The sequence below is a fragment of the Lissotriton vulgaris genome, chromosome 9 (assembly GCF_964263255.1).
Source record: "Lissotriton vulgaris chromosome 9, aLisVul1.2, whole genome shotgun sequence".
NCBI classification, from domain to species: domain Eukaryota; kingdom Metazoa; phylum Chordata; class Amphibia; order Caudata; family Salamandridae; genus Lissotriton; species Lissotriton vulgaris.
In genome coordinates this window covers 394,886,386-394,907,303 of record NC_141697.1, presented here as the reverse complement: position 1 = coordinate 394,907,303, position 20,918 = coordinate 394,886,386, and the positions used below count along the sequence as shown (strand labels likewise).

At 44.4% G+C, this 20,918-nt stretch overlaps 1 protein-coding gene across 12 annotated transcripts in view; it reads right to left on the bottom strand.

Annotated features, from left to right (window-relative positions):
- EML1 (EMAP like 1) overlaps positions 1-20,918 on the bottom strand; it is an 899,863-nt gene that overhangs the window by 263,178 nt on the left and 615,767 nt on the right. For 7 of the 12 annotated variants that reach the window (XM_086937774.1, XM_086937771.1, XM_086937772.1 and 4 more), the window contains exon 3: positions 11,376-11,432. The exons of the other annotated variants lie outside the window; for them this stretch is intronic. In XM_086937774.1, the coding sequence (XP_086793900.1) occupies positions 11,376-11,432 (57 nt within the window). The remainder of the gene's footprint in view (positions 1-11,375; positions 11,433-20,918) is intronic. 12 annotated transcript variants of the gene reach the window in all.

Genomic DNA, 20,918 nt, shown 5'->3' with positions numbered 1-20,918 from the left:
ACGGTCCTAATTTGCGTTATGTTGAGTTCGGACCTGAAAGTTCAGGTTGGACTACTCCCACTGGAGCTGGGCCAAAACGGATTTGCATGGGGCCTAGCTCAAACTGAGATGGTATGGGGGGGGCGACCAATGATGAATAAAAAAAAATAATAATGATATGATCTTGTTTTATTGCAGTTAGAATGTGTTTTTTAAAGTTCATATGAGTGGGCCATCTTCAAAAAAACTTTGTATTTCTGCTTGTTGTGCATAACACTTTTAGGTTTCAGGTACCAGAGGCATCATTCTCTAATTAGAATTATTATTCTTTGTTGGCTTACATTTTGAAGGTCGTTGGGTAAGCAGTTAGTTAATTTGGATGATGATTCCCAATGCCTACAGGTTGGGAGGCGATGAGGTGAATATTCCTTCGTGAGATATTGTGAAGCTCGCAACTGTGAAAGAAGCTGGCATTGTATTATGCATGAGAAGGAGGTCGATACTGAGTGGGGAAAGAACATTAGTTTCTGATTGGTTCCTGCCTGGTGGGATCCTGATGAATGTAACATTTGGGTAAAATATTATGTTTTCACTGTGTAAAACTTGTCAGTTAGATCACTTTCCCATGCCGCCTTCTCAGGTGGACGTCCTTTCACTTCTACTGAGACCAAATGATCCATATTTTTCTGCTCATAGACATACTTTTGAGAGCAAGAACATTCCTTCTCATTTTGAGCTGAACCTTTGATTGGTTCTTCTTTCTCGGCTGTATTGGCTGACACCTGCTGCTTCTGAATTCCCCGGCCTGCCCGCAAACTCAGATTAGCATTAAAGAGTTTCCTTTATGGAAACCAGATTCTGCTATGATTTAGCATATGCTGCCTTTATTAAGGCAATATTTGACTTTATTAAATGTAATTGCTTGGATCATATTCATGTATGCAGTATCGGGGGAGATTTTTATTTATGCCTAATTGACTTGGTTGGAGTTTGTAAGTTTACTAATGTGCTATTAACCCTCCCACGCTTGTGACGGAACCGTTCCGTCACGCCCCTCGAGTGGGCTGTGCTGGTGACGGAACGGTTCCGTCACGGCCCGCTCGCCGTGCCTGCGCGGTGCTGATGTCGCGCCTGCGCGGTGCGTTCCATTGAGCGGGCGGGGTCATGACGGGACCGTTCTGTCACAAGTACAGCTCACCTGAGGGGCGTGACGGAGTGCTTCCGTCACCAGTGCGGGAGCACCACGCGCCCCCCCCCCCTCCCCCCGGCCCTTAGCACTGCGGCGGAATAGCTGCCGCAGTGAAAGGGTTAAACCCTTATAGTTTGCAAACAAACTTCTGTGGGGCAACAATCTGTTTTTCTGGCATTGCAATGTTACTGAAATTGTGATTTCAGTCTGAGTTTGAGAAAAAGATCCATTGAGGTGGACGTAGGAATTCTAAATCGCATCAAGTTAGCGCAGTACCAAATCCATCTTTATCTTATCCACTCTCAGTGGATTTATGCTTTAAGTTAGGAGCACATTCTCAGGTGGAGGGGCAGATCATTGAACCTTTTGATGCATAGCCATTCTCGCCTACATGGGCACCTCGTTCGCCTGACTGCATTAGTGAGGTCACAGTCATCCAGAAAGCCCATACCACATCTGGTCTCTTGAGGTTTGTTTGGGAGCAGATTATGGAGGGTTAACAAATGCAGGGCACAGCACTCTGACCAATTCACAAAGCAGTGACAAATTAAATATGTGCTTTAAAAAATGTCAGTAACTTTGCAAGTCAATTTGAAAGTCACACAGCACAGATTTCTACTACTCAGACCGTACTTGCCAAATTACTTCAACCACTGTGACTGGCTCCTTTGGGCCGCCTTCCTGTCCTGTACTATAAGAAGCTTCTAATGCTTTGTGGCATAAATCAAGACTGGTCCTCTGGAAACACAGCAAAGTAGACCCAGGGATCTAGCGCCGAGATGCAAAAGACTATTGCTCTGTGGAACATTGCCAGTGGCTGCACAGACAACCACACAAGGTGCACGAGAAAGCGGTGGACCCTGGCACGAGAGTAACATATCAACTTCTTGTCCTTAATCTGGTCAAAACAACACATCCCCGCCCCCTTCGCTCCAGCCACCTGACAGTGTCTTATACTCCTCACACCTTCAAGCTTCCCAAACTCGACTGTGATATAATCCAGTGAAAACGCGGGTGACGGCATCCTTTCATCCATAAGAAAAAAATAACAAATAGAGTAAAACATTCAAACAGTAGCAAGGATAATGTATCTACAAAAATTATTCTTATAAAGAAAAGTAGCATAAAGGCCCAAAGCCATTTCTTTAGGCGTGTAACTGTCGGATTTGTGCCTCAGAGGAATTCACAAACGGCGATCATAGGAATTAACCTTTTTCATGTGATCGCCCAATTTTTTCTATGCTTTTTACTAACTAGCAGATTGCCTGTTTTGACTTTGAGCAGTGAGAGACTGTTAACCTGCCACCAACTGCATCTATCAAACCCCAATTAGATTGTTCGAATTTAAGGTAAATTGTACCAGTGACATTAATGTCAAAATGTCGGGTTTTAAAAGCATCACAGCAGGGCTGGTAAGTGGCTGCATAGCCCTGCACTACTACATTTCAGACTAAAACCATTTTGACATGTGAAACAGCGTCTCCTTACCATTTTCTCAACTGGAGGTTCTAGAAAAGCGGATAATAGCTGCCTTAGGCAATGGGAGCTTTCTGGCTAGCTAAGGCAGCCTGGCCTCTCCGTGAGTGGCTGTTGCGGTGGTTCTCCTGAATCCTACATATTCAGAAGTGAATGGTACTCTGCAGACCAAAAAGCAATGCCCCCAAAAAACAACTACCCTGAAAAGTATTCCTTACTGATAACATCCCTACCTTCTCCGCTGCCAGAAAGTCCGTAGTGCAGTTTGCTATTCACAATTTCCTTCTCACCTTCACTACATGTACATGTTGTTTTCTAACACTTTGCTTTCCACTCGTTGAAGACACTGATCAAAACTTTGGTGCTCACAAACTGGACTACTGTGGCAACCTCTTTAATCCTACACTACTCTTTCTGTACATGCAACTAGTTTATCTTACCTGGATCCTTTCTGGTTTCCTCTTTCAGACATTATGCAGGTGGGCTCATAAGACAGACCACGGCTAAGTAGACATTCCTCATCTAGTACATAAATATATCCATAGCCTCATCTTCTACCTAAGTAAGGAGTATGTTACTTACCCTGTAAGCATCTATTCGTAGCATGTGGTGCTGCAGATTCATATATTATGCGCACTCCTCCCGTCTAGAGTTGGGTCCGGACTCTGCAATTTGTTTCTCTTGAGAAAGTCTTTTATGATGGATGTAGTCGGGGACCCGCGCATGCGCAGTTTTCACCGTGAAGAAGATGGAGAGGAGGAGGACAGCCAGGGATGTCGCAGATAAGGTAAGGTGCTTTAAACTCATTTTTTTAAACTTTAGTAATTGTTATTATAGGGCGGGTGGGAGGCGGGGGTAGGCTAACTCCGCTCCACCCCGGAGTGTCCGAGATTTTGCCTACTCCGTGTTCTCCACAGAACACAGAGTAGGCAAAACTCTGCACACTCCGCGAGCGGAGCGGAGTTCTCCGCCCACGGTTAGTCAATTGTAATCGTTCTGGGTTCTGAGGTAGGTACTGGAGTCTGGTGCATAGTTTCTTCAATCTGCACATCAAACTCTTCTCCCCCACTGGACTCATCGGAAGTGACCTAGTGCGGGCTGGTGATAATATATCCGAGGGGTGTGGTATCGGCGTCCACTCACCCTTGCTGTGGGCTTCTTCTTGAGAGAACTCTTCTTCCACTGTCATCTCCATGGGTTGAGCTAGTCTCCAATTGCTTATGCTCCTGAGTGTTTTCTTGTTTTTGAACAAGTTACACATGGCGCAGTCCTGTTCTTTATGCTCCGGCAACTGACACAGTTGCAGACCTCGTGGGTGTTGGAGCAAAAAGCAGCGGCCCATGCACATAAGAGAGGTGGGGCTGGATTGGGGGGGGGAGGGATTTGACAGATGACCACGAGGGAAAATTAAATAATTAATTTCCCTTTATTGTCTGTTGAAATCCCCCCCACCCGGCGCCACCGCTCTCACCTGAACTGGCCGCTGCTGGGGGTAGGTGTACTTCACCTTGCACCGAGGGCACTTTCTAGAAAAGCTGTCCTTTAAGCCTCCATTACCCAGAGACTACCATTCTCGATGGGCGTGGAAGATTAAAACATATGAAGTCGGGTACAACCAAGTGTGTCCTAAACAGTTCCAACTGCCGCAGTAGCTGTGTCTGTCTTTGCTCTCAATTCTGTAGCTTTTAGTCATCCATAGGCCAATTGGGCAGTGACCGAGCCCGATGGTGGTAAAAAATTATCTAACACAGAAGTCGTTGAACATGCGCAATGCATTGAGGAGGAGGACGAGATGCAACATATGCTGCTGACCATAAAAGACTTCCTCGAGAAAAAACAAATTGCAGAGCCTGGGCCCAACACTAGATGGCAGGTTTATCTGCTGTCGACACGTGGTACAAATACACTGTTCCTCTGCTTCCTGTACACCTTCATCACTCATAACCCCAATACTGCTAAGTATACACATGCACCAGCTCCAAATTAGGGTTCTTTGCAGTTTCTGCACCCATTGAAGAGAATGTTATATCTTGTTTCTAAGAACACCATCTCTGCACAACTGAAAAACGGGGCACACAGGCCCTGGTGCGATGAAGCTTAGGCAACTGTGTGCCGGCAAATGAGTCTGAATAAACCTCTCCCATACTAACTCCACTACTCGTTTCTCGGTCTTAATCCTCTTTTGGATTTTTTCAATAGTAAAAAAAATGGAAAATCAGCATACAAACTTTTCCCGTGCGTCACGTGTCTCCCCTCTGATTGGAGCACACCACATCACTGGGTGGTCTATGGTATATCACAAAACAATTTGAACACAATTAAGAATATTACCACTGCTCTTCAAGCAAAATCACAGTAGATACAAATGCCATCAAAAATGAAACAGGCAAGGACCTGAAACATTTTTGAGTAGGTGATGAAATGTAGCACACATTGTTACCATATTCCACTTGCTGTTTGCGGCAGGCATGGCCATACGTAAAGACTTTTTTTTTCCCTGTTGTAAAGTGCAGAGGGAGGTGTAATGGTTCCATGAATCCTTTAGTCAGCAGCTATCTCAAGAATGGCGAAGGGCTCACACATTTGACGTAGTGTTTAATAAATACCACTGTGTTATTAGAATTGGGCAAGCCGAGCACATCCAGTAGCGAATGAACTAAAGTACTTGGGCATTAATCACTGCTAGCCCACTGCCCGACATACTAATACTGTGCATTCTGCTCTGCAAACAACATGCACACTGATCTAGATATGCACATTTGCAAATTACTCAATGTGGCCCTACAAATGGCAAACAACTGCAGGTCCTGAGGTACCGCTGGAGTATTACTTTCAGTTTTGCGGGCTTTAACCTTGCGAGACGGGAAATTGAATCTATTAAAAGATCTCCCGGGCTCTGTATCACTGGTGCATATGCTTTTTGAAAACAGAGCTATGCATGGTCTCTCGCTGTGAAGGGCAAACCCTGGAACCAAGGGAAACCATACCTCGTGTTCATCTACAAAAACAACATGCCATGGGAACCAGCGCCGGTGTAGGCAGCCATCCAACCCAAATCTTTGCACACTTGAAATAACAGGGCTGGAATTCTGCACCAACAAAATATAAAAGAATGCATAAATAACGTAGACAAAACAGACAATGAAAGATGCAAGAGGTCAAATAAAATATGCGGAAAACGGCGGTTTGGTATAATGTTACAAGGTAAGTAGCAACACGTTCCCTGTGGGCAGCCACAGAGAATAGTTAATGTTTACCCCTGCCAGGGTATGCTTTACTGTCTAAATACTTCAGTCAGACTCTAAAGTGATGCACACTTCGAAGAGCACGGCTGGACTTCTTTCTTACAAGGCACATTTCATGAATAGAATTCACTTTAGTGTACTTTAATACTGTAATGTAAGCATCAATTAAAATGTGGACTTTGCAAAATTGTTTCCAAGAAAAATAAGTCCATAGGGAAATTTAGGGCACGGCTGTGCGGGAAGGGAGTGAAAAGATCAATAAGACATTGGCCCTCAAGGACATGTCCCAACAAATGTCACGACATACTAAGGCAAGATTTGAAGGGAAAAAAACACCACGTGGACCATTGATCTACATGACAGTTTTAGTGACCAACCTTATCCTCCAATACACATAATTCGTAATCTGTTCATATGCTGTGAAAGGAGAATTATTAAGGCATTCGGCCTCAGTGCGCTTTTGAGGTCTAGTTCGACAGTGAGGCTGTTCTATTACAACCAGTTATTTATAACATACATAGAGTGGGCGTTATCACTACCCAGAGCGGTGCATCTCTCTCCCCTATGAATAAGGGACTATTTCACAACAAAAAAGTAAATTCAAGCGTCACATTTCGCCACATTCAGTATTTGATCGTGTATATAAATTCTATACAAAAAGCAATAACTTTTGACAGTACTTGGTACTGGCTTTAATCTGTTAAGCAGTTTTTGTGCCCGCCAGTATTTGCATGTGTTGGCACATTACAGCTGTACCTATTTCCTTGGACAGTGCTTGTTGTTCCAGTGTTTGAGGTCCTGGAATTTGAAAGTGGTGTCGGGATGGACATCAGTCTACAGATGGAAGAACCTCTTGATGCAATTATGAGCAGGTGAGAGATTCCTCATCCTCTTTCTCACCAACAATGACAGGAGGACCTCAAGAGAATCCCTCTGCCAAGTCAAGTCACGGAGCATGACGTCGAAGTGCAGATGACAAACATGGCAGCAGGTAGTCAGTGTGCGCCACCACCTTCCCACCCCTTAGAGACCTCAACCATCTCATTAAAAAAGAAAAAAGTTAAAAGCAGGATTTGAAGGGGGCGGGGCAGGGGGGCGGAGACAGATTCTTTAAACTTCTTATGCAGGTAATAGGATATCAAGAAATGTGATGTTGCAATTGAGTTTTAATGTTTACACCTGATAACAATAACTGAAGAACCAACATTTCACTGGCATGTCAAGTTGTTATTTCTACACTGCACTGTTGTGAGAAAGCGCACTGTGTGGCTTTGGAGAGCAGTACTTCCACGCCCAGCATACTTTTTTGACTCTAGGGCGTTTTCCCCTCAGTCAGCTTAACAGGTAGGCCCACTTAGGGTGCTCCATATACATGACCAAAAGGACTCACAAGCAGGCTTGTAGTTTAAGTGTGGGGGGATAGGATCCCAAAGTCGTCTATCCTCTTTCAGAGGGTCTCTTGCTATAAGATGGGCTTAGTAGTAGTTAATGGACTCGCCTTTTTTCCTGCACCCACTTCTAGCCTCCCTCATGTAAAATGTAAATCGCCCCTAACCAGGATACTTTACCTCTTTTGCATCTGGAATACACATGGTGCACTAGCCAGTGAATAGCTGGGTTCCAGTTGTCTTTGCTCAGTCCCAACTTTACACTAGATGCTGTCACTGCACACAAAAGAAAAGACCATTTTGCTTTCCAGGCTTTTGTGGACGATCTTTAAGTTTCGCCTGAGCAGTGTGCATGTCCTGCCAGCGAAAACTACTGTTAACAAGAAAAAGCTTAACAAGCACTGGCAAAGTTAATAGGTGGACTACGCAAGATCTACTGGCTTTGTCAACGTTTATTTAGACATGTTGCAACATAGCTTAAAGTAAAGAAAAATAGTGCTATGATGCGGCCAGCATTCACCGCGTCATAGCGCCTTTTTTTCTTTTAGTTATATTGCATAGAAACCCGCGCTCATGTGCAATATGTCTAAAAAAGTGTTGGGGGCAGGAGTAGGGAGGGAACAGAAACAAAGGATAACGGGAGGGAGGGGGGAAGCAACACCAGGTAGGTGCGGGGGAGGGCAGGAACAGCAATGCGAGGAGTATGTTGCTCTGGTTTCCTTGCTTCTGATTGGTCATTCTATTCTGCTCCTTCCTGCTTCCTCCGACACTTCCAATGTTTGCCCCAGCTGGAGAGCAGAGACCTATTACAGCTTCCTGCATACTGCCAGGGTCCTTCTGGCCGCACGCTCCTGCTGATACTTTTTTGTACACTTTTGGACATGCACTCTTGAAGAGTGTACATCTGCAGTCTGTCTCTCATCCCTCCCTTGGGTTGCTTGTTACCACTGTCCCTTGTGTTGATGCTCTCTCCCCCTCCTCCCCCACAATTTCCTTAGTTTTTTTTTAATTTTCCCAGTTTTATATAGCACAAACTTGACCCGAAGATGCATAAGCACCAGTTACATTACAGAAGGAGACCTTCATTTTTTTAGGCATGGGGAGATTAAGTCCCCCACTCCCATCCTATTGTTGCTCCCAGCCTCATACCCCACGCCTCCCTCAAGTTACCTCACCCGCTATCCATTGTTGCTGCTCCCTCCCCCCGCACCACTCTCCTGTGGCTTGCCCTTTGTCCCCACGCTTGGTTTAAAATGAAAAAAGGTGCTATGACAAGGCCAACACTGGCCACACCATATTGCTTATTTTCTTTACTTTAAGCCATGTTGCACATCAGAGCAGGCTGCTGTGCAACATGTATAAAAAAACATTGACAAAGCCAATAGATCTCATAAGTGAAACTTATTGGCTTTTCCAATGCTTATTTGCTTTGTGAGGGGTGGTTTTGAGGGTGTTGTGTCATTTAAATTCAAACCCTTTAACATTTCAGACACAGTTACTGGAACCAAAACCATGGCTGTGCAAATAAAGAGGGACAATCTGAGAATTTGCAGCTACTCTTTTTCCAATAAACAACTTCACTTGTCACAACTGAAGCCCAGTAACCTTTAAGTGTCCTTGAGTGTAAAAGGCCTGCTTCTCACAACAGTAAAATACATCATCAGGCTTTTTTAGTAGTAGTTAAAAAAAAAAATCAGATCAAAGCTATTAATACATTTCTTGCTCAATTTTCTCCTGCTCCATTAAATAGCAACTTATGCTTAAAAGGACACAAATTGACAGAGATGGAGCTCACCGAGTTCTGTGAAGGACATGGTTCCTTGGAGCTCCGACGGGACATTGACTTCTCAGACCTCTGGCCGAGACATGGGTAGGTGGGCGGACAAAAAAGGGATCCAACAACTATTGAGGCTTGCTGGTCACAGATTGATCAGCTGCTCAGACCACGAAATGACTAGCGAACAGCTGCCCCACTGGTGACCAAAGAGGGCATCTGCCACTGACAAACCGTGAGGAGGGAGATATGGCAATAGTGGGCGAGGCTGTGGGCAGCTGGAAAGATTCAACGGGTGCCTGGGACTATTTGCACCGGGGGACAGGATCCGCTCTAGGACTACCCAATGCTGGAGAGCAACAGAAGAGGCCTTCACTTGAGCTGAAACTGTGCCTCTAGTCTACATGGTTTGGGGATGCAATAATGCTATCTAAAGACATACAACATGCAAAAAAGAGAGAAAAAGCAATCCTTCAACCCAAGCATCCATGCAGTGGCACACATAGATGAGCGTGAGGAGGAGAAGCCTGGGGATAGAGGACCCTTACACAGTGATGCACTTATTTTGGCAGCACTATGGGACCTGCAGTGCACCTACTCTTCCAGAGATAAGAAAGGCACTTCAGTTGAGGGTACATCATCTGCTAAGGACAAAAAACAGTCTAAAAGAGAGGCTACGGTGCAGCAAAGATCTCTGACCTGAAAGCCTCTAAAACTGTACCATCACCTTCATGATACACTTTGAAACCCAGGTTGAACACTTCGAGGACTCAGTATGCGCAGCAAATATCCATCTGCTCGGAGTAATGCAATAAATGGACAACTCACAGAGATTTTGGGGAAATAACATTTTCCAACATGGGGCAAAAACTGGAGTAAAGGTGAAGAGGACATATCAACTAACAACAAATAGTCAGCAGTGATGGTGAAAAGCAAGATACTAGGATTGCAGAGATGAACAATCCTTGAAAGAAACTCAGTTATGTGTGCCTTCCAGCATAAGCGAGATCTCACAGTTGATGGATGATAGATTCTTGATTTTCAGAGAACCTTCAATTCACTATGAGACAACAAAAACTCCAGCATATGAAGAAAAACGTGTTTGTTTTGGAGTGAGAGGCTCCATAGTGGCACCCGTGAGACTGAAGGTGGGTTGGAGGGTAAGACATGCATGTTTTCTCATGCGGATGCTGTGGAAACCTTCTTCCATGGCATAGGTGATGGGCTAGAACAAAAGGGAGTTCTTGACAACTGGTGACTGGCTCTATGCCTATTTTTGGTGTTTCATCTGTGCTCAGGGAGGCCACTGAGCAAGATGTTGGATGTTTAATTTAAGATTATTTTTGATGCTACTGGACTGAGTGTGGTTGTACCGGAGGTAATGTTGTGACCACCAGATCCCTTGCCACATGCCCCCTCGTTCTCTCTCCTTCCCCTAACCTCAATGCATTTTCCAGTTTGTTCTGGGGTGGCAGCTCTAGAATATAAAAAAAATGAACATAGGTGGACAATGGTTAATGGGAAGCTGCATTTTGTCTTATTCTACTTTGGTAGGAGGATTTATTCCCAAAATCTCTTAACTAATCGGGCAGAGAGGTTGTATAAAATGTTGAATGACTGACTACCTTCCCTATGCTAATAATACTTACTAAAACCTAAAAATAGCACAGATTTCCAGACTACATTTACTATGCTGAAAAGCGCAAGCCACTAAATGTTTGACCGAGGAACAATTTGGAGCACTGAACAATGGCTAGAGGTAGACCCGGGGTTTTATCTATCCCTCTTGTGGGCATGTTAGCTCTTTACTTCCTTATAAAGGTAACCTGAATTTCCTTTCACAAGCGCCCGCAATCTTCATCTTATGGGTAACATGGAATCAAAACTGTGGTGTGACACAATGCAGCTCTCTTGATCACACAAACTATTCCAAAGGACAATAATCATAACTTAGCCCTACAAAGCAATTTCGCCAACATCTGCAGGTTGGAGCATTCTCACAGCAATTTACATACATGCTTTGTTAAAGCAAACCAATATAGCACAGAGCAATATTCATTGGAAAACTAACCATAGAGCTGCTGATGATGAGATTTGACTAATCTCCTGTAAGGTTCATTAAAAAATGATATTGGGATACACCTAATCATGCTTTAAAGGTCTTTCTTATTTGAAATTATATCTTCTGTAATAGATACTAAGGTAATGTGTGATATTAGTAAAGTGGCGTTATTTAATGCACATACAAAACTCGGTTAGATACCAATAAATGTTAACGGCCCACATTAGATTTCACTACACACTTGGATGCTTCAGGTGCTTACCTGTGGCACCAGGACTGCCAGATTTATCAGCATTTGAGTGCTTAGACTCCATCTGATCTATGGATTCATTAATGAAAGCAAACAAAAAAATCTGAAAAATTCACTACAAAACAAATATATACTAAATAGCAGTAGATCACAACAAATTAGTCACAAACGTGGAAAATATCAAGAAGACATCAACAGGATAATGAATGAGCAAACTGAAACTGTTGTAAGGTCAAGTTGTCAATGTGCAGAACAAAACTGCATTAAATAGATGGAAATAGCCACAATGCTATACTAACAATCCGATGTTCTAATGGAAACACTTTTAAGGCGTGCACCCTCGTTAGCTGGTACTATTACAAACAGAGGGCCCTATTATGATGGTGGATGCTGAGTAAGAGGGACCGTCCGCATGGGCCTCCCTCCATGGCAATTAGGATTTGACTGCCACCCTGGCGGTCACATCCTGTATTTTTTACATTGCGGCGGGTGTTGCTTGAAGCAGCACCTGCCGCAATGTAAAAAATGAAAGCAGTGCATTTGCATGCACAAAGCGGAAGGCACCGTGCGGTGCCTGCCGCTTCGTGCACGCAAATGGCAGGGGGGTACCATAGGTACCCCCCATGTGCACTCCCCACCCCCCCTTTACTCAGGGGGCCCGCAACGGGCCCCCGAAGTGAATGTCCGTATGCTTTTCCACGGCAGAAAAGCCGCCGCGGAAAAGCATGTGATTCCCTCCATCCTAATATGGCTGGCGGTGTCTGATAGACACCGCCAGCCATGTTAGTGCTTTTCCGCCCTGGTCGGAAGGCGACCGCAGCGGAAGAGCTGCAAAAGGAATTCAAGACCCACCAGCCATCTTAATTTGGCAGTGGGTCTTTGGAGGCTCCGCAGCGGTTTTCCCGCATCCTTCGGGCCGGTGGTGGCTTCCGCCGGCCCGGAGGATGCGGGAAAACCGCGATCATAATCGCCCCCAGAGTTTTTAACTTCCAAATCTTTAAACCAATTGGAGAATGTAGAGTTTCCCAAGTCACTAGAGAAATATTCTGATGCCAATTTTTGTTTTAAGGAGAATCAAGGTAGGCTGAAGAGACAACCATAAATGACAGCCAGAGTCCATAAAAAAGAATGATTCAGCCAGAGTATTAGAAAGGTCTTTTTTGCAATGTTTGGATCTAGGACAAGTGTGACTTCTTGGTATGCCAATACCAATTGCAAGATGAATTCAAAAGAATGGATGCAGTCTGGTCTTAAAACCCTCTTAACTAATTAACAGATGGAGCCATACATTTCTTACAATAGAAAATACAATCAACAAAATGAACAAGAGAACCATATCGGAAGCATAGACTGAAATGTTTAAAGCTAAGTTCTAGGGACCAGAAGCAAAATTATTTCACTATCTTAGTCCAGATGTTTAGAGGGAACGATAGTAACAACAACAAACAGAGATCAGTTAGTAGTGTGCAAAGTTTGATTGTGGAAACCAAATAACGTAGACCATTCAACTACAGAGCAGAGTAACTGAAACAAAGGATGGCACTGACGGAGCAAAAGGAGGGGCCTCTAGAATTATAACCGACTATAAGAGACAGTCAAATGTGGGTATTCCAAAGATGGACAAAAAGGGTGCGGGAAGAACATGGTTAGGGATTTGTAGGTATATTTTAGGCTAAAATCAAGTTTGCAAATGATGTGGTTTGACAAGGTTCATAATAAGGCTAATGGTAGTTGTTAACATTTCAATTGTATTTATTCACTGGAGTTAACATGCAAGAAACACAATTTGTGTAGATAATAGAGAAGGAACAAAGAAAGTAAGGCTTAACTTAATCCTGCACCTTTAATATTTTCAGATGTCTAAGAATACTTTGAAACTACAGGGAATCTTCTGCCTAATACTCCACTCTTAATTTCAGGGTAAAAGAGCCAACTTAGATGATATTGAAGATTCCCAAAGTAGATGTGTGGAAAGCCCACAGAGTTACCGATGCCCTAGATGTTTTAGACAGATGACATTGGTCCTGATGAGACCCTACAATTGAGATTTGGTCAAAAATGACGACACATTGCTCCCTGGTTACAGAATCAGCCAGACCTCACCGACTTAAGGGTGTTGGTCACGCTGGGGGTTACCACAAGAATTGATTTACGCAGAAATCGTTTTAAATGCTGCTTCCTGCTATTTTGCACATTTTAAAAAACATGTTGTGTTTTTATGCTTATTGTGGAAACTAACTTTTAATTTGTGCAGGTCCTTTAGCATTGTCCCTCGAGCGCTTACAGCGCTTACCTCTGCCTTTGGACGCCGTTTTCTCTCGCCCAGCCGATTTAGGTGCTGGGGCGATAGACGACCGCCATCTTGGAGGAAGGCAGGGCAGCGCTCTAGTCGCTGGCTGCCTCCTGCCCTCCCGGATACTATAAAAAACGCCGGTTAGCCAGACCTCACCGACTTAAGGGTGTTGGTCACGCTGGGGGTTACCACAAGAATTGATTTACGCAGAAATCGTTTTAAATGCTGCTTCCTGCTATTTTGCACATTTTAAAAAACGTGTTGTGTTTTTATGCTTATTGTGGAAACTAACTTTTAATTTGTGCAGGTCCTTTAGCATTGTCCCTCGAGCGCTTACAGCGCTTACCTCTGCCTTTGGACGCCGTTTTCTCTCGCCCAGCCGATTTAGGTGCTGGGGCGATAGACGACCGCCATCTTGGAGGAAGGCAGGGCAGCGCTCTAGTCGCTGGCTGCCTCCTGCCCTCCCGGATACTATAAAAAACGCCGGTTAGCCAGACCTCACCGACTTAAGGGTGTTGGTCACGCTGGGGGTTACCACAAGAATTGATTTACGCAGAAATCGTTTTAAATGCTGCTTCCTGCTATTTTGCACATTTTAAAAAACGTGTTGTGTTTTTATGCTTATTGTGGAAACTAACTTTTAATTTGTGCAGGACCTTTAGCTTTGTCCCTCGAGCGCTTACAGCGCTTACCTCTGCCTTTGGACGCCGTTTTCTCTCGCACAGCCGATTTAGGTGCTGGGGCGATAGACGGCCGCCATCTTGGAGGAAGGCAGGGCAGCGCTCTAGTCGCTGGCTGCCTCCTGCCCTCCCGGATACTATAAAAAACGCCGGTTAGCCAGACCTCACCGACTTAAGGGTGTTGGTCACGCTGGGGGTTACCACAAGAATTGATTTACGCAGAAATCGTTTTAAATGCTGCTTCCTGCTATTTTGCACATTTTAAAAAACGTGTTGTGTTTTTATGCTTATTGTGGAAACTAACTTTTAATTTGTGCAGGTCCTTTAGCATTGTCCCTCGAGCGCTTACAGCGCTTACCTCTGCCTTTGGACGCCGTTTTCTCTCGCCCAGCCGATTTAGGTGCTGGGGCGATAGACGACCGCCATCTTGGAGGAAGGCAGGGCAGCGCTCTAGTCGCTGGCTGCCTCCTGCCCTCCCGGATACTATAAAAAACGCCGGTTAGCCAGACCTCACCGACTTAAGGGTGTTGGTCACGCTGGGGGTTACCACAAGAATTGATTTACGCAGAAATCGTTTTAAATGCTGCTTCCTGCTATTTTGCACATTTTAAAAAACGTGTTGTGTTTTTATGCTTATTGTGGAAACTAACTTTTAATTTGTGCAGGACCTTTAGCTTTGTCCCTCGAGCGCTTACAGCGCTTACCTCTGCCTTTGGACGCCGTTTTCTCTCGCACAGCCGATTTAGGTGCTGGGGCGATAGACGGCCGCCATCTTGGAGGAAGGCAGGGCAGCGCTCTAGTCGCTGGCTGCCTCCTACCCTCCTCAGCCGCCTATAAATGTGCACCAACACCAGACGGCGCAGCGGGCGGGCGCAGCGGGCGCGCCGGATGCGCGCCAACGTCGCGCCTAAGTCCAGCCCGTCTGCGCCCGTCCGCGCCAGATCCGTGCCTCCTGCCACACCCCCTGCCCAATTAGCAAGACTGGTCTATGCGCCTTCATTGCTAAGAGCACTTCGTCCTTTAGGAAGTAAGTGTTGTCACATTTCTTATGACCCCCATACTGACTGTCATGCCCCCTCTCTTTTGATCTGCCCGCACTGCACTTCTAGGATACCGATTCTCAACTCCAAAATCAACTCTTCCATGATTGTGTCCTCCCCCGCTGCTACTTTCCATTTAGCGCTTATAAATGCCCGCTCCATGTGTAGACATAGGCAGGAAATCGCAGACTTAATAACAGACTTAGACCCGGACGCATTGTTTATCACGGAAACCTGGACGGATGGGGCATCAGACCCAGATTTGGTCATAGCGGTCCCGAACGGGTACACAATACATAGGCAGGACAGAATAGGCCAGCGGGGTGGTGGGCTTGCCATTATCACCAAAGATAATTTGCCGATCAGGACCTCCCCCATACCATCCACTTCATGTGAAGCGATCATGTTCAGTATTAACCTCACCGCCCTTTTCAACTTTAAAGGTGTGCTGATATATCGTCCACCAGGAGCCCGTGCCCCTTTTTTACTCAGTTTGGGGTCGATACTAGAATCCATAGCACTTGAAGACTCCTTTTCGGTGCTAGGGGATATTAACTTCCACCTTGAATCAGGTAGTGACGTCGACACTACATGTCTTATGGCTGACATGCAAACGTTGGGTCTGCAACAACTGGTTTCAGCCCCTACTCACAAGGCTGGTCATACCTTGGATGGCATATTCACCAATATTAAGACACTATACATCTCAGCTGTTCTCCCCATGCCATGGACGGATCACCATGCCATTTTAAGCAAACTAGTCATTCCTGCCAGCTCTAAGACTAGACTCCTTGACCTTACCCCTCAATCGGTGAAGGCTTGGAGCGACATAAATAAGGGAGAATTGAAAACATTGCTGGATAGAACACTGCCTTCCTTGTCAGATGACCCCATTCTTGCGACAAATCAGTTCCACTATTGGCTTAATCAGGCCACACACCAGTTAGTCCCTGTAAAAACTATCTCACGGAATCGAACCTCCCCTAGTGCACCGTGGTTCTCCAAGGAATTAAAAAAGCAGAAACAACTCAATAAACACAGGGAAAGACATTGGTGAAAGCGGTATGATATCGAGAGCAAAACAATATACAAGGAATCACTCGCCCGATATAAACAGATGATTGCAGAGGCGAAAAGAACTTATTACGCCGAACAAATTAAAAGGCAAAAAACTCAAGCAAAGAGTTATTTAACATCACTAAGCTCCTCTCTGGCAGCGTGCAGGATCTCACCCCTCCCCCTTCACAACATCTTTGCGATGCCTTATCTAATTTCTTCTTTACGAAAGTAAATGATATTTATCAGGCTTTTTCCCTGAACACTCAAACCGCTCATCAGTCCCACTCCCTTCCCACGTTGGAGAATACGTTGACACGCTTCACCGACCTCTCTATGGATCAGACAAAGACCATTATCTCCAGAATCAAAACTGGCTCAGCACTGGATCCTTGCCCGCTTAAAGTTCTTGCCCCTGTTATGGACACACTGATTCCGGTTATCACCTCGGTCTGCAACGCTATGTTTAGATCCGGGATTTTTCCTGACTCCCTGAAACATACGCTGGTAAAACCTTTATTAAAAAAAGCCAACCTTAATAAAGACGACCTAAAAAACTACAGGCCAATTGCCAGTCTCCCATTTTTGGCCAAAGTCGCAGAAAAAGCCATGAATCAGCAGCTGTTGGACTTTGTAGAGCAATATCAGCTGCTCGATAACACCCAGTTCGGATTCCGCAAATGCCCTGGCACGGAAACCGCCCTCCTGAAAGCGGCTGATGACATCAGAGCCATACGGGATCAGGGGGGGGGACAGCAGTTCTGGTCATGCTGGACCTCTCGGCGGCCTTCGACAATGTCGACCACAAGATCTTGGCCGACCGTGTCGGACGGATGGGGATACATAAAACGGCGCTGGATCTACTTGTAGCGTTTCTGGCCAATAGAACGCAGGCAGTATCCCTAGGACCATACCAATCCTCCAAGGTGTTGCTTCCGTGTGGGGTTCCGCAAGGCTCATCCCTAAGTCCGACACTGTTTAATATCTACGTGTCGGACCTTGCTATTGTCATCAAAGCATTTGGGATGAGCCTAACCTCCTATGCCGATGACACCTAATTGGTATTGGCCATTAAGGGCGATTGTGATTAGGTGGCCTCCCGCTTCACAAGGGGGATGGTGACCATAGGTGACTGGATGGCCACTAATTGTCTGAAGCTTAATTCAGAAAAGACCGAAGTGGTCATCTTCGGTCACCTTTCTCCTGGTTGGTCACCAATCTGGTGGCCTACGTCTTTCGGAACACCTCCTAGCCCAGCTATTAAAGTCAGGAATCTTGGCGTCACTTTCGATGTGGGTCTTAATTTCATGGCGCATGCCAACAAAATTGCAGCCACGGCTCACATGAAACTTAAAATGATAAGGAAAATTCTCCCTTTTTTACCAGATTCAGTCAGGAAAACCTTGATCAGTTCATTGGTGTTGTCTGCCTTGGATTACTGCAACGCCCTCTTCTTACATGCCCAAAATCGAGTGACAAACAAGATGCAGTCAATTCAAAACGCAGCAGCCCGGCTGCTTTCGGGACTCCCCAAATTCGCACCTGTTTCCAATACCATCAGGAAACTTCATTGGCTCCCGATACGCAGCCGAATTAAGTTTAAATCGCCGTGTATTGTCTACAAGGCACTTAACAATCAAGGTCCCCACTTTCTTAAACATAATCTTGTACGTTACACACCAACTCGTGCTCTCCGATCCACTCATCACAATCATCTAGTAGTACCACGTACTAGAACAGTCACTTGGGGCGACAGACGCTTTCTGGTTGCCGCCCCAAAACTCTGGAACTCCCTACCTTCTTATATCAAGACCAGCCCATCCCTGCTAATATTCCGTAAACAACTCAAGACGTGGTTGTTTGACCAATAGTTAGGAAGCTTCCGTGGGTTCTCCTGGATATTGACCTATGCCCTCAGCCAGCGCCAAAACGCCTACGGGTATTCGCCGCGCTTAAAAAAATTACAATAAATAAATAAATAAATCACATGGAGGGAATATCTGAATTACTATAATCCTCCCATACGAACTGTGTTCCAAACTGTTGATTACCAAGAATATACACAGCTTATTTTGTATTACTCGTATAAAGTCACCAACACTGTGTCATCTACACTTTACCTTTGAACAGTCTGCACCATATATGCATATATCTTATCAGAAGAACAGTATCATTCCTACCAAGGAGTGAAGTGATCGGTCTTGACTAATGTTTGCATATCCACATAGCACTCGTCATAAAAAAGTCCACTGAATACATTGAAGCCAAGACTACAGGTATTCCTGGGATGAGTCACACAGGACAACTGTTTTTATTAGATTGATTCACTTTAGTCCCAGTGGGCATACAGGGTTGTCCTGGATTGGTGTATATAAAATCAGCATTGTGAACACTGTAACACACCTTGAACTGTGCTAGCCCGTACCCGATTCACTTTTGTACCAAAACGTTTTCTTACATAAACCACTGTATGTCAGAAAACTGAACTCGAAAAAACAGTGGTACAAAAATATCGTAGACCGAGTGTCAGCTACCAAAAGGTTGTAAAATTATATAAATGTAAATATAGATTTACTACTCTTAACCCTAATCTATATAACTTAAAGATGTATATAAATCGGCATGGTACAAACATGTGATATTTAACTTACCTTTACGGTTTTTTGTAGTTAATATTTTGGCTACTATATTTTTGTAACATAATACTCAGAACTCGAAATTCTGGTATCATACCATTTGAACATCTAGATATTCTAGGAAGGAAGTGTGTGTCATTTTCACTGTCAATGGCCATCTAACTGCATGACCAAAGCTATTTCCGCATCGCCTACAGAGGGCCACTTTCGTTTTTCATTCATCAGCTGAATACTTATGTGAAAAGACGTTTTCTACCTCAAGAAAGAGCTCTTTAAACGACCCCTTACGTAGATGTTGGCTTGGACCTTTGTAGGATTGTTGAAAAGTATTTATCGCAGAAGCTGCACAGTGTGAAGTCAGGCTTCCACAAATAGTGGGTAGGACAAAAGTAGTTAGCCGGAACACTAAAGAAAACATATTGTGATTGCTGATTTTGTCACTGCATGGAACAGGAGGGGCTCATATGTGGAAAGGCTTAAATTCGGAAATGAAGGCAGAGAAATATCTTTTCGATGTTTTGTGTAAAAATACGGGTGAGAGAGCAGAAAACGAATTTTACAAAACATTAGATGGAAAACAGGACTTGAGGAGACCGGGCTAAGAGTTTTCATGTGGGTGTGCCGATTGCCTGCTAGACATATGCAAGTGCATTGCAACATGGATGGCATTTTTTTTCTTCAGTTTAAGGTGCAGTTTGCAGTCCCACCACATAGCGGCAGTGTTCAGTACATCGGTGAAAAAGAGAGAAACTAAAATTAGGAATAACATTCTCATTTTTTCCTACCTTGCTTTTCTTTTACAGTCAACATCTTTCTCATCACTCAAGTAGATAGCATGGATTATTTTTAGGTAGGTTTTATTAGTTTTTACCATAATATTCATGGCACAATAGAAAGTGCTATAGAATGAACTACACAAGGTAATACATAACACAACATCCATATGAATATTATATTTCGTCAGCGACTGTGATTGAAGGAACGAGTACATTATACCACTTTGGTGAGTCGTACATCTCGATCATCAAGTGGATCCGAGGGAGGGGTAACAAATCGTACCAGAGAGCAGTAAGGATGGCAAATGCAATGAAAAAGTACTAATATTAATCCCCCCACCCCCACTGCTGGCATGTTCTACAGTTTAAGTTCTGGGGGTACACAGCTTCAAGTTAGAAAACGTAGAAGTAAAGATGAAAAATTTAATCATAGGTTGGGTGCTCCTGAAGGTAACGTGTCCGTCCAACACGTCTAAGTCATAGTATTCATATAGTGCAAACAAAAAAATCTGAATGCATCCCTAGGTAGGGCACACCTTGGGTTCCTCAAATAAATGGACTCCTTTTAAATTTCGAAGTTTCAACATTTATTGAATATATTCAGTTCATTCAATGATTTGGAATTATCCTTCATTCCGTAATTAAGTTTTCATTTTCTGAATCAATCATATATGGTTCAAATATGCTTCAAATGTGCTCCAAGGCATATCGGGCAGCTTTGCCCTTCATCGGCCCATCGCGTCGGTTTGCAGACGCCCGATTGTTTTGGATCCTCGTGTTAAATGCAGGATCAGATGCTCCGCCACAAGGAAGTCGGATATACGCTACGCCACCAAGCTGTGTTGAGTCCATTTTGCAACTATGCTTAATGGTAACTATTATTCTTTTCTACAGCTAATCTTCAAAGCTGTATCGCCGTTTCGTACGTTTTTTGAATTTTTCGATTACTCTCACGGTTTGTTAAAGCACATGCACTCGTCGATCTCACCATCACTGCACCAACGTTACTCCGATTCACCGCACGGTTGTTTATGTTTAAACTACCATTGATTACTGTTCTATGAATTGACATAT